Source organism: Podarcis raffonei, chromosome 15 (assembly GCF_027172205.1).
Source record: "Podarcis raffonei isolate rPodRaf1 chromosome 15, rPodRaf1.pri, whole genome shotgun sequence".
In the NCBI taxonomy this organism is placed as follows: Eukaryota; Metazoa; Chordata; class Lepidosauria; order Squamata; family Lacertidae; genus Podarcis; species Podarcis raffonei.
In genome coordinates, this window is record NC_070616.1 from 1,936,744 (window position 1) to 1,951,232 (window position 14,489).

A 14,489-nucleotide genomic window follows, 5' to 3' on the forward strand; every position below is an offset into this window, starting at 1 on the left:
GCAAGTGCTAAGGAGTTCCTAAGGCCCACAAAGGGGAGGAACTTAAAACAGAGCCAAACCTCCACCACCACCAAAGCCAGCTAGGAAATGAGGCCTGGGAAAGGGGGTGAGGCGCAGGACTCCTGGGTCCCTTTCCCCACCACCAAACAGTGATTTCATGGGGAGGGTAGAAGAGAAGGCAAGATAGGTGTCAACAGACTTGGGGGGAAGCAGTCCCAGCCCCTAACTTGAAAACAAGCCTGACACCACAGCCCTACTCAAGGCAGGATATGCCCAGGGCTTGCAGATGGAGAGCCCCTCCCGGCATTTCCTTCCTATTCTGGCCTGGGGGGAAGTTTAGGGCTGACCTGCGGAGTTTGGATTGCGGAGAATGGAAAGAACTGGACAGAAATCTCCAGCCCAGGCTAACAAAACAAGGCAGGCTCTGCTTCAGTGGTTCCCAATTTATTTGAGGGAACTGTCATCCCCCCCCCCGGTTCCATAAACACATCCGCAGTGCCCCCCTGCCCCACGAAAAAGCATTATTCGGAACAGCGGTTTGCATGGCCCACGAAGGAAGATCGTAACACAATGAAACAATTAATCACACGGTTGTTCAAAGTTAAAACCTTGTGGTTGATTAATTCAATGAAACTGGTGAGCTTGAGGCAGGGAAACCAACTTTTGAAAGTCTGGTTGGCCTTGGCATCAGTGCCACGCTGCCTCTCAGCACCCCCCCCCCAGGGAATCCCATCGCCCCCCAAATAGTGGTACCCTCCCCTCTGGGAATCTGGAGTCTGCAGCACATAGGGCATGGGTGAGTTCCCGTGTAAGGACAAGCATCATTCTTAATAATTATTATTATTTATGAATTTAATTTACACCCCTTCCTACCAAAGGAGCCCAGAGCAGCATCCAATTCACCTATCAACTTTGCTGTCTGCCAGCCAGCCTCAGCCTCACAGGATACCGAAAAATGCCATGCTAAATCAGATGACCAAGTATATCAGGTGATAGACTCTATACGGCCGTAGAGACTAACAGGCCTCAGTAGGTAATGGGTCCAATCTTCTTCAAAGTCATCTAACCTCACCTTGTGGCAGCGAGTTCCATAGGCAAACTCACTGCTCCATGACATCCACTGCCAACACACTGGAATGCTTTTATTCAACTGCACAAATATTGCTTTATCACTTTTTGTTGACCCAAGTCTGTAATCATTTGCACTTTATTCTTATTTTATCACACACTGCTTCGGTAAGTTTTGGACCAATGGTTGTCCTTCTAGGTCGGTACTGCTTACACTGACTGGCAGCAGCTCTCTGGGGTTTCAGCCAGGATTTCCATGCCCCTCCTTCTCAATTAGGGGTCCCCAGCACCAACCGGCAGCGCGGGCGAGGACCTCTCCAGCCGTTCCTCCCAGCCTCCCATTCGCAAGACTTGAAGGATGTGCGTGGGCTCATCCTGCACAGATGGCAGTGAAGAGAGAGTTGACTTGGCAGATGTCTGCATTCTGTGCCCCCGGGAGCCTCTGGCACAGAGGAACGGCTTGTCATGCGTCAGGAGAGACTTCTCTGCCAGCGGCATCCCTCTTCCGCCTGCCGCCAAGGAAACCGGGAAGGGGAGCTAGATCTCCACTCCTGGGTGGATCAGAAAGGAGCCCCCCCCCTCCCGGGTTCAGAGCGATATCGCCCCACAAAATCCAAGACAAGAAACTGGGGTTCTCCAGTGACCAGTAGGAATCACTTACTCTCAGCCACACAGGAACAAGAAGGAGAAACACCCCATAAGCTGGGGCAGGGAAGATGAGGCTCTCTGGATATTGCTGGAATACAACTCCCATCATCCCCGACTGCTGGCTCCTAGGGCTGATGGGATTTGGAGTCCCACCATACCGGGAGGGTCTCCGGTTTTACCCACCCTCAGGATAGGCCTTGCAAAACCACAAAAGAATATATTTTCAAAGCGTCCCCAAAGAGTTCTAAGCAAAAGGAAAGGACAAATGGGAGAAATAGGAAGGAACGAACAGGGGAAGGCCCAAGATCAGGTCTAGTCCACCTGCGTCGGGAATCTCCAGCAGAGTCACGCCCAGCAATCAGAGGCCGCACCTGCCCTTTGGAACTCCCTGCCTCTTGATATCAGATGGGCTCCTTCACTGTAGTTTTTTTGGTGCCTGCTAAAGACATTTTTGTTTTGACAAGCCAGTCCAGATATCTAGAACACTGGTATGGGTTTTTTTTTGTTCATTGCTGGTTTATTTATTTTTTTAATGGTTCTTACTCATAATTATCTTTTGCTTTATACTTTTCATAGACGACATTGAGGTTTTGGGGTTTTTTAACAACCAAGTGGTATAAAGATTTTGAGAAATAATAAATAAATTTGAAGCTTTCCGGACACTAGGGCCATCCCAGCCTCTGCAAGCTTAAATTTAATTCATGGGTAGGTAAACTAAGGCCCTGGGATTGGATCCGGCCCAATCGCCTTCTCAATCCGGCCCGCAGACGGTCCTGGAATCAGCTTGTTTTTACATGAGTAGAATGTGTCCTTTTGTTTAAAATGCATCTCTGGGTTATTTGTGGGGCATAGGAATTCGTTCATTATTGTTTTTCCAAAATATAGTCCGGCCCCAAACAAGGTCTGAGGGACAGTGGACCAGCCCCTTGCAGAAAAAGTTTGCTGACCCCTGATTTAATTTCTTATTTCCTCCCCCCCCCATAGAAGCTGATACTTCATTCTTTGTTTATTCATGGCCCACCCTCCACCCTAAGGACCATCTTGGCTGTGGGTCCTGGGAGACCTGCTCCCTGCCTCGCACACCTTTTCCCACCTGGCCTGGGAGGGCGGAGCTTGGACTGACTCCAGCTACAAAAGCAGAGGCTGCTGAACAGACTTTTCGGCTGGGGTGTTGTTTGGGGGAGGGTTGTAATGGGCGGGGTGTTTTTGCTGTTGGCTTTTGTGTATCTATATTTCAGATCTTGTGATTTATGTGGAAACCGTTCCGTTTGGCTGAGTATTTTTCAATGTTTTGTTTATTGTTTATGACTACACTTGCTATGTTATAGTTATGTATATTTTTCGCGTTGCAAGCTGTCTTGAGCATGGCTTGAAATGTGGAAAGGCGTGATACAAATAAAATTAGGCATTTATGTAAAGTCCCATGGCAGGCTGCAACATTTGCAAGAGCTCAGTATTTTGGTGGCAGCATCTGGACTTCGGAACTCCCTGCCAATTGACTACCTCCGTAGCTATAAACCCTTTTCATCTCCTGCTAAAAACATTTTTGTTTGGCAAGCCTAGTCAGATACTTAGAAAGCTGATGCGAGTTTTGATCCGTCATTCTTTTAACTTTTCCAAAGTCTAAAATGATTGTGGTTAATTCACTCCCTCGATCGTTTTACTGTGTCATCTTAATTATGAACTGCTTTGAGGGTTCCTGTTGTTACAATCAAACAGTGCATATATTATACGGAACAAATAAAATAAAATGCAATAAAATAAAAAGCAACTTATTTAGATTATTTTTTGCAGAGCGGGTAGATGTGGATGGAGGGTGTGTCTTGCCCACACATAAGGATGATAGCAGGGGAGAGGAGAGCAAGGAGCAAAATCCTGCTTTTACCGTCTGCAGGAAACAGACCCCCCTCTAATGTTTTTCTCTATTGTTCACTTCCTCAACAGGCCATTCTGCAAGATAAGGACTTCTGACCCAAGCCAGGGAATCCTCCAGGCCAACACAGAAACCTCCCTGCACTATTATTGTTGCCCTGCATAGTTCAGTATCGCTTGCCCTGACTGGCAGCAGTAGCCCTCTCCAGGGTTTTCAGGCGGAGGGGCGGACATACCCAGTCCAATCTGGTAGGTGCCACAAAGGACTGGAGCCACAGTCTTTTCCCCACAAAGCAAGCGGGAGGAAGATCACAAGCAGGGCACTCCAAGGTAGACTGCTCCTGTACAGGGAGGCTCAGATTTTGCTCCTGCTCCGATCTAGCCCATTCTTCACCGAGTCAGGATAGATCCCACAACTGAAGGACTTGTAAGCAGCTGAGGACCTTCCTCCCCCTTCCCATTTTAAGGAACAATTCACACAGTCATCCCTTGACCCAGAATCAGTATTTGTGCCGAAATGCTGTAAATACAGAAGATTTCCTATCCCATTGCAAGTGCAATGGGGTTGTTAAAAAAAGGAAAGAAAGATCTGAGCTCTCACATTCAACTGTCGGTAATCGCAGGAGGCAGCCTTACACAGACAGAGTCAAACCATTGGTGTATCTAACTCAGTACTGCCTACACTGGCTGGCAACAGCAGCTTTCCAGGGTTTCAGGCCCTACCAGGAGATGCCAGGCGTTGAACCTGGGACATTCTGCATGCCAAGCAGGTGCTCTAGCTCTAAGCTATGATTCTTCGCTTTCAAACAACCCCTAAGATACCAGTCCTCATGATCATAAATAAAGGACTGGCTTAAATGTTTATTTACCGGTACCTCTTTTTTATCCCACATTTCCCTCCAAGCAGCTCAAGGTGACAGTTCTCCCCTTCCTCATTCTAATCCCCTACAGAGCCAGATCACTGGTGCATCTAGCTCAGTATTGTCCACACTGACCAGCAGCAGCTATTCCAGGATATTAGGCCAGGGACACCCCCAGCCTTACATGGAGATGCCAGGGGGTTGAACCCGAGAACTTCAGATGCTCTACCACTGGGCTATAGTCCATGGACAGCTCAAGAGAGTGAGCCAAGTTAGAATGAAGGGGCACGATGGGGCACAGAGATTGGTTTTGAGTACAGTCATACCTTGGTTTTCGAATGAATTTTGGAAGCTGAACGTCTGACAGGGCTTCCACAGCTTCCGATTGGCTGCATTAGCTTCCTGCAGCCAATCGGAATCCGTGCTTTGGTTTCCGAACGTTTTGGAAGTCGGATGGACTTTTGGAACGGATTCCATTCGACTTCCAAGGTACGACTGTACAGTGGTACCTCGGGTTAAGTAATTAATTCGTTCCGGAGGTCTGTACTTAACCTGAAACTGTTCTTAACCTGAAGCACCACTTTAGCTAATGGGGCCTCCTGCTGCCACCGGAGCACGATTTCTGTTCTCATCCTGAAGCAAAGTTCTTAACCTGAAGCACTATTTCTGGTTTAGCTGAGTCTGTAACCTGAAGCGTATGTAACCTGAGGTACGACTGTACTAGGACTGAGCTGAGGGCCCTTCTTCCATATCTCCCCAAAAATCTGTTCCTAGTTACATCAAGCTTTCTTCATTTCAGAAGCCTAATGGCGGTGATGGGAAGAAAAGTCATTTAACGTAGCAGGAGGAAGAAATCCTTGCAGATCTGTTGCAAACCACCCAGAGGTCTCCCAGTAGATCCCAATCTCCCAGTAGATCAATAGTCAGAGTCATTAACCAGCTGGGGCCAAAAGCTATAGCTCCATGGTAGAGCATCTGTCCTGAATACAGAACACCCCAGGTTTCATCTCTGCCGTTTCCAGGTATGGCTGGGAATATCTTCCACCTAAAACTCTGGAGACCAGCTGCCAGTCAGAGTAAACAGTCCTGAGCCGGGTGGCCAACAGACTGACTCTGCAGATGGATTCCAGTTTAAAGCAGCCTTTAATTCAGAACCATGAGGACCGGAATCTTGTTTTCACTTTTAAAGGAAGAGCTGTAGCTTCCTGGTACAGCACCTGCCTTGCACGCAGAAGGTTCCAATTTCAATTCCCAGGTAGACCTGGCAAAGACCCTCCCCCTGCTGCTGCCAGTCAATAATGCACTAGGTAGCCCAATGGCTTGATTCAGCTTGCAATCTAGGGGGACAGGGTGTGCCGGGTTCAAGCACATAATCCAGCAATGTTATTTGGCGGATTGTTACATTCTGAAACAATTTAGCCACATTTGATTGTCGCCGTAATGATGCAATGATCTGCATTTATTTTCCTTCTGTGGCAAGCTGCTGCTTTCAGCAGACTTATACAGAAAAGTTGTGTTATCAGATCTAAATATTAGCCGTACCACCGCTCAGCAGCATCTTCAGGTACGGCTCAGAGAGAACCTTGCCTGAAACCCTGCAGAGCTGCTGCCAACCAGTGCAGACACAATGGAGCTACACAGAGTCACATTCTGACCCACTATAAGTTGCTTTGTTCCTAAATTATAGGGGCCTAGTTTTGCTCCGTAAAGCAACCGGCCAACCCTGGAACCCCCAACCACAAGTAAAAGAAGATCGCACCTGTGCCCAGGTGAAGATGCAACTCAACACAAGCAGACACACACCTGGCGAGGGATCTCTCCATCCCCGCGTGAAACTTTTAATTCCTGAGAAACTACAAATAGCAGCCAAGACGCCTGGATCTCCTATTAATTAGCGAAAGCGGGGCAGGAGAGAAACAGCTGAGATTTCCTGCTGGAGAAGAAGGTTTTACAATTCAGGCCTCCGGATTTTATATAACGAGCAAACGCCCCATTTCAGATCCACAGGGAAGTGGTGTTTATTTTTGGAATGGGTGGGAAGAGGGAGAACTCTGCCCCAATGATCTTACAATCTCCTACACACACACACTGACCCCAAGGAATGCCAGGCCGCTTTAGGAAGGCCTTGGTTGAGCAGCTGAAAGATGGGGTCACATGTGTACAGATGTCTCTCCTAGGGTAAGGGGGGGTGTTAGCGGGAGGGGGGGAGCACCCGGACACCTGGGTTCTGCTTGCAGGATGGGAGCCCTTCTGGGCTCTGTTCCAGGTTACTAGAAGTGTGATAAGTAAGGGGTGTGCGAAGGCCTAGGCATTTTGGGGAGGCGCCCTCCCCAGCGCTGGCTGGGAGGGGCCCTAAATGATGCCTGGGAGAGGATGGGAAAGAAAGAGGGGCTGGGTGGGGCAGGAGGCTCCTAGGCAGTCAGACCATTGGCTCATCGATCCCTGTACTGTCCACACAGACTGGCAGCAGTTCTCCAGGGCACCAGAGAGGCGGGGTAGAGATGCCACCAGGAAGTGAACTTGGTGCCTTCTGCATGTGGAGCAGGTGTCCTTCCTGCCCCCGCCCCCAGCCATGGCTATAGAAATCGCTGAGAAGCAGCATGAGCAGAATCAGAATGCAAATATCCCTGTCTGTGATTGATAAGGGGGGAGGGGGAGGATCAGGACGCCTGGGTCCTATTCCTGGTGCCTCTATGGGCCCTGTATTCCTAGTCTCCCTATGATGGGGAGGTGGGTCCTATTCCTCATATTTCTATGGGGAAGAGAATGGCTGGCTCATATTCCCAGTGCCTCAATTGGGGTGGGGGCACCAGGACGCCTGGGTCCTATTCCCAGTGTTTACGGGGGAGGGGGTCACCAGGACACCTGGCTCCAGGTGTTTCCCCTGGGGTGCGGGCACCAGGGCGCCTGGGTCCTCTCCCTGGCGTTTGTAGGGGTGCGGTGCGGTGCGCCAGGACGCCTGGGTCCTCTTCCCGGGGGCCGATGGGGGCGCCTGGGTCCCCGCGGTGGGGGCGACGCCAGCCCGGCAGCCCGAGGGCTCGCCTTTCTCTCCCCGGCGAGGCTCCGCGCTGGTCTCCCCGCAGCCGCAGCGGGAGCAGCAGGCCCGGCCGCGGCGCTCGCCCTACCTGGCGGCCGGTGGCGTCGGATCGGGCGCCGGAGCTGGTGCTGCAGGCCCGGCCCCGCCTTCCCCGCCTGCCTTCCCCGCCCGCCTTCCCGGCGCCGCCGGGCTCACCTGGGGCGCTGCAGTCGGCGCACACCTCCGCGCGGGGCACCTTGCGCGACATCCTGAGCGGGCGCCGCGCGCCGCGACCACCCCGCCGGCGCCGGGCTCCCTCGGCCGCCGGGCTCCGGGGCTCAGCGCGGCGGCGGCGGGGGCAGCAGCAGCAGCAGCAGCGCCAGCAGCAGCCGCCTCCTGCGCCTCCTCCTCCTCCTGCAGGAAGAAGCCAGGCGGGCGGGCGCGCAAGGCCGGCCCTCCGGAGGCGGAGCGAGGCGCGCGGCGGGAGGGCGCAGCCAGGCGCGACCTCGCCGGGAACGAGGAGGAGGAGGAAGAGGAAGCAGGACGCCTGGGTCCCCGGGAGCAGCGGACGCCTGGGTCCCTTCCAGACCCGCGAAAAGAGGGAGGGAGCGAGGGGCGCCACCCAGAGAAGGATCCTGGCTTCTGAAGCTCAGGACACCTGGGTCCTTTCCTCCTCGGGGAGACTGGATGCGCGCAGCAGAAACGCCTCGACTTTGCAGGGCAGGAGCCTCGGGGCGGGCTCTTTGCACATGCTCAGGAGCGCTCTGAGAGGAGGGTTCCATTTTAGTCGGGGTGTATTTCATTCGTTTATTATTATTATTATTATCTAAATAAATGTATCATTATTGTGTACTGTTTCAATTCTGCTCGAGTTTATTTGCTTTCTAACAATTCTCTTCCGTTTTAGCTGTTTGGGTTTGTGCAAGCTGCCTCCAGTCCCGGGCTGGGGAAAATGTGGGATAACAACATCAACAATATTTGTGTCTTTCTACAAAGAAAAGGGGGGTTGTATCGAATTAAGTTATGCTCTCCGCAGACCCATGGAAAGCAACGGAACTGATTGAGTTGTGCCTATTAACTTTAATGGGTCTGCTCCGAGTAGGGATGACATTGGGCACAGCCAAATGTAAACAAGAAGATGAAATACTAAACAGGTGAACTTGAATGGGAGATTAAAAAGAAAGCCCACGGAACATTTCCTAAAAGCGTTGATCCAACAATGGAGTTGAAAGGACCAATCTTGCCACACCCCACAGTAAGGATAAGGCCCACAATAGAGGCTAAAACTGCAGTATTAGCTGCGATTCCTGCATTGGAAACCAAAAGATGATCTCTTGGTTTCCTTCCAACTCTATGATTCTGTTATTTTCATCATAATTATTATCGTTATCATCACTGATTTATTCGTTGCCTTCTAAATATTCATCTCAGTACCATTTGCATGATCTCAGAAACCTAACTAGCCAAAGCCCCAGTAAAGAAGTGTGCTTTGAACAGCAGCCAAAGTCTGCCCTTGTGGATCTGACCAGAAGAACATCAGGAGACAGCCTGGCTGCTGGATCAGGCCCAAGGATCAGGCCCATCTAGCCTGGCATCCTCTCTTACTGTAGCCAACCAGGTGCAAGATTGGGCCGCTTGCTGTTGTCAGTGATGGCGAATGGAGAGTGAAGATGCTGTGATAGAAATGGATATAAGAGCAGCAGGGCTGCTGGATCAGGCCCAGGGGTCCTGATCTAGCCCAGTATCCCTTTGTCACTGGCCAGCCTGGTGGCAGATTGGACTGAATGCCACTATCGCTGGCAGCAAGCAAAGTCAAATGGAGACAGCAAGACCTGAGCACAACAGCCACTCTCTCCACAACTGGTATCCAGATGCATTTACTGTCTCCGACAGAGGAGGGAGGACAGAATCACTTCTCCTCCTCCATGAATTTGTCGAAACCTCTCTTAAATCCATCCAAGTAGGGGGCCATCGCTCCTTCTTGTGGGAGGGAGTTCCACCGTTTAGAGCACCGTGCTTCTAACCCACAAGGCATGGAGGCCACCGCTGTCTCCTTTGTCCCCTGCGTACTCAGAGGCACACTGCTCTTGGACATGCAGGCTCCATTTTAGATGTTCTCTATGAACCAGCTGCCAATAAACCAGAAATGTAGAACCTGCAGCTCTCCCGATCTATATATGCTGCCTGGACCCAATTATTTTATTGTTAATTATGTTTTTAACAAAAGAAAGGCCTAGAATTCCATCTCTTGTCACCACTGCCCGGGTCACTTCTTCAGACTCCTTTGCCAGCTCAGCCACAAATATCTGCCCTACATCTTTTGCGGTGAAGACAGCCACAAAGTATTCATTCATCCTGCCTGTAATCTTCCTTCAACAGTTGTCCAACTACTTCCCTTTCCATTTTCCTGCCTCTATTTAAATATATATTATCGGGCCTGGCATTTTAAAACAATAGCCTCTCATTTTTCAAAAATATTTCATTTGCTTTCTCAGTAACTTACATGATCATTTTCCCTTAATTTTGCTTTCCTTTTTCTTCTCCTTGCTCAGGAAAGTTTTCTAAAGGGCACCTTCTTGCTTCTTAGACAGTTTCCTTGACACTGCTCATTAACCATGCTGGCATCCTTGTGGAGTTGGTGGCGCCTTTTTTTTTTTTTTTAAGTATTTTTATTAATTTTCCAACATCAATTTATACCAAATTAAATATCCAGTTCTCACTTAATCATTCTTTTAGACTTCCATCAGCATGTCTGACAATTCTCCGTGTTATCTCTTCATCTCACATTTCTCAATTTTATATTGCACGCTACCAATCTTAACCATATCGTATATTTAAAGCAATATTTCTATCAATATTTTCCACAGAGCTTCTTGAAAACCATGGTGGTGCCTTTTTCACTCTGATCTCCTGGAAACATCTCTCTGTGCACAGACATTTTGTTGGCCCTTAAAGCCTGATTTTTATTTTTAACCATTAGCACTCCTGTTGTATTTGATTATTCATGTTATCATGATGTAATTAATGATTTTATACCATGTTATATTAAGCTTTCCCGCGTATTGTACACTGCTAATTATATATATGTGTGTGTGTGTGTGTGTGTGTGTGTGTGTGCGTGTGTGGATTATTTTTCTGAATGGGAAAGGAAAAGGAAAAAACCTGCAGAGCACATTCAAGGAGAGTTTCTTGATAATCTCCCAAGATGTAAACTTGTTTATGTATGCCACAATGGCAGCAACGATACTTTTGGCCCAGAAATGGAAGCAGCAGAGGAACTTCCAACATTGGAAGAATGGTAGACCAAGATGACAGAATACGTAGAATTAGCAAAGTTGACAGGAAAGATCCGAAATCAAGGCGACAAGCTGTTTCAAAAGGACTGGAGCAAATTTATATTATATATAAAAGAACATTGTAAACATTTGAAAACATTTGTAGGTTTGAGTTGAAATAATTTGTAATGCAAACATAGGGAACTGATTTACATTTAATGAGGTGAAGTTTATTAAGAAGGTAAATAAGTGGATATAGTAATGCTAAGATGTAAGTGATTATTTATGAAAGCCAGAAAGCGGGACGGGGGGGGGGGAGGTTGATGCTCAGTATGAGCAATGCTTTTGGTTATCGAATTATGTAATGGAAGGTGATTATGATAAAATGTAAATAAAATAAAAATTATTATATATATATATAAAAGATAATCTCCCAAGTGGTCTAAAGAGATTCAACCTTCTTAAGTGGGAAAGAACTCCCTTCTTTCGACTTCCTCTTTCAGCTCCTCATAGCTCCCAAGGGAGAAAAAAAAGAGTTATGAACAAGGGGGCAGCAGGCTGGATGGGGGCTCAGAGGATTTGTGGGTGCCAGGGAGAAGGGGACCTCACAGGTACCACTGAGGCCATGAGCGCCATGTTGGGGACCACTGGCCTGGAGAGTTGATGCTCCGTCTCTCATCAGAGGTCTCCAACCCCAGGCTGGACCACCACCTGGAGCTGGGAATTTCCTAACCCTGACTTCCAGGGACAGCCTCCCCCAGCACTAATACAGAGTTCCTTTTGGGGGATGGACAGGCTATACATTAAATGAAATAGTGTAAAAACTTTCCCGTATATTAAGTTTGTCTTCTCGTTTATTTATTTTTTACATTTGTATTCTACTTTCCCAAGGAGGATACGTAGGTCAGTCCCCTACAATGTAATATTCACAACGACCCTGCAAGGCAGGCTGGTTGGGGAGGTAGGGAGTGCCTGGCAAATGCTTTCACCACAGTGAGCTTAAAAAACGTAAGAAGAGCTGTATCAGGCCAAAAGGGAGCCATTTGGTCCAGCATCCTATTCTCACGGTGAGCAACCAGATCCCCCAATGAGATCCACCCACGAGAAGCAGCCTAGCACAACAGCCCTCCGCCCTCCAGTGGTTTCCAGAGACTGGTATTCAGAAGCATTCATTGCCTCCGACCATGCAGAACAGGCGTAGAGTCAGGGCTGAGTGGGGATTTGAACCCAGGTCTTCGCTGTGGGTTAAACCACAGAGCCTAGGACTTGCCGATCAGAAGGTGGCGGTTCGAATCCCCGTGACGGGGTGAGCTCCTGTTGCTCGGTCCCTGCTCCTGTCAACCTAGCAGTTCGAAAGCACGTCCAAGTGCAAGTAGATAAATAGGTACCGCTCCAGTGGAAAGGTAAATGATGTTTCCATGCGCTGCTCTGGTTTGCCAGAAGCGGCTTAGTCCGGCTGGCCACATGACCCGGAAGCTGTACGCCGGCTCCCTCGGCCAGCAAAGCGAGATGAGGGCCGCAACCCCAGAGTCGGTCACGACTGGAACTAATGGTCAGGGGTCCCTTTACCTTTACCTTCCTAACCTTAGCCCGAGACTGTAGCCACTATCCCACAAGGGCTCCCCCTTGAGGTTTTGTCTAGGAAGTTCCTCCTTTGTCATTCTCACTCTGGAATTGCAGCCGTCCTGCACCTGGGATTCCAGGTGTGGTCCGATCCTGGAAGATTCCACACTCCTTGCAGAGATTACCCACCTGCATGACTAAGCAAGCTCTCGTTAGCTGGTTATTTTCTCTCTCTCTCTGCTGACCGTGTAGAGAGCACAGCAGCAGACTGGGCAGCTGGTCTAAATGGCAGATGATGACACCTGCCCTCCCAGCCAGCGCTGCCCCATCTCTCTCCCGACCACCCCTTGATCCTGGCCGCTCCACCTGCAACCTCTAAAGCTCTGGCACAGGGCACCTCGTGTCCCTGGTCTTAAAGCAGCCCCCAACAATTCTGGGACTGAGGATGAGGAAGTATTCAAGATCTCCTTGCCTGCGCTCATTTTGGTCTTGTGCTGCCTTAGAGCTAGATGGGCCAATGACCGAACTCTGTACAAGGCAGCTTACAGTGTTCCTGTTTAAACCAGCCTTTAATTCAGAACCATGAGGACTAGCATCTTGCTTCATTTTTCAGCGGAAGGGTCATAGCTCTGTAGTATAGAGAGCATCTGTGCTGCATGCAGGGGGCCCCAGATTCAATCCCCCAGTGGCATCACCAGGTAGGGCTGGGAGAGAACCCTACCCGAAAAGCTGCTGCTGCTGCCAGTCAGTGTAGTTGACAACACCGGGAAAGGATATTTCTCAGTTAATTTGGTCCTTTATTCAGATCCAAGAGGACTAGACCCTTGCTTTATTTTTAGGAAAAGGAGCCCACAGGTCCCATGTGATATAAGATGGTCTCCTCTGTAATGTCTGTCTGGAAATCAAATGGTGGGGGTTGTATGCAGTGAAACTATGGATTTGTATCAGGGTGGAGAACCTGCAGCCTGCCAGATGTTGGGCTCCAAAGCTACCACCAACCTCAGACTGCATGGTCAGTGGTCAGCAACATCTGGAGGGCCACAGATGCCTCACCTCAGTTGAAGCCAAGAATGACCAACACAGAAAGGACTTTAGGGTTTGATCCAGCTACAGGGTTCTGCTTATTTTCAGAGGGATGGACCCCCTCTCTGCCCTAGAGATCCCCAGAAGCCGTTGCAGGTGAAAATGGTCAATGCTGGGGGAAATGGAGGCAACATTGCCTGGTCTGAGCCAGGGTGCAGCCATCACCCTAGACCTAAAGCATGGGTAGGCAAACTAAGTCCCAGGGGCCGGATCCGGCCCAATCGCCTTCTAAATCCAGCCCTCGGACGGTCCGGGAATCAGTGTGTTTTTACAATAGTAGAATGTGTCCTTTTATTTAAAATGCATCTCTGGGCTATTTGTGGGGCATAGGAATTCGTTCATCCCCCCCAAAAAAATATAGTCCAGCCCCCCCCCCCAAGTTCTGAGGGACAGTGGACCGGCCCCCTGCTGAAACAGTTTGCTGACCCCTGGTCTAGAGCCACACGAAGGAAGCTATGTGCTGCTAAGGAAGCTGGCTACATCAGAGCAGGTCATTGGTCTACCTGGCTCAGTACTGTCTACACGGACAGGGTTTGGGGGACAGAACCTCGGATCAGGTCCGGTCTTCTGCCCGAGCCACGGCCCTCCCTTTACGAATAAACCAAGACCCCACTCAAGCTTCTGAACAAGGTTTGAAATGGCATCATTCAAAGCACAGGAGCCAACTTCTAGGGACCAAGGGGTCTTCACAGAGACCCCAATAAAATATTTGAGGGGCCACCCCCCAAAAGAAGTGGATGGCCATTGGCATTCAAATGGTGTGTGTGCACCAGATCTTGTGATTGATTATTCAGGGTGGGGCTTACCTGCGCTCCCCAGTATTTTATTCACGTTGGCACCCTTGGAGTGAAGCTGCCTTATATTGGGTCAGATCAATGGCCCACCTTCTTCAGTGCTGTCTACACTGACCGGCAGCAACGGCTCTCTAGGGTTGGGCTAGCAGCCTTTCCCCACCCGCGGATGGCACCGCGACCTTCTTCTGCGCGCAAAGCAGATGTTCCGCTACTCATGCGCCCCCCTCCATCGCTCACGCTGCCAGCCTCCTCGGAAGACTACAAGTCCCATGGTGCCCTGCTGCCGCGTCTGCCTCCCACCCCCCAACTG

At 49.8% G+C, this 14,489-nt stretch overlaps 1 protein-coding gene across 4 annotated transcripts in view; it reads right to left on the reverse strand.

Annotated features, from left to right (window-relative positions):
• Positions 1-7,799, reverse strand: part of GIT1 (GIT ArfGAP 1) — a 50,541-nt gene extending 42,742 nt beyond the window's left edge. For 2 of the 4 annotated variants that reach the window (XM_053366631.1, XM_053366632.1), the window contains exon 1: positions 7,681-7,797. In XM_053366631.1, coding sequence (XP_053222606.1) covers positions 7,681-7,732 — 52 coding nt within the window. In that variant the 5' untranslated portion in view covers positions 7,733-7,797. Of the gene's footprint in view, positions 1-7,680 lie in introns of all 4 variants that reach the window. The other 2 variants (XM_053366633.1, XM_053366634.1) reach the window with 2 other exon arrangements.
• Between the last annotated feature and the right edge of the window lie 6,690 nt (positions 7,800-14,489).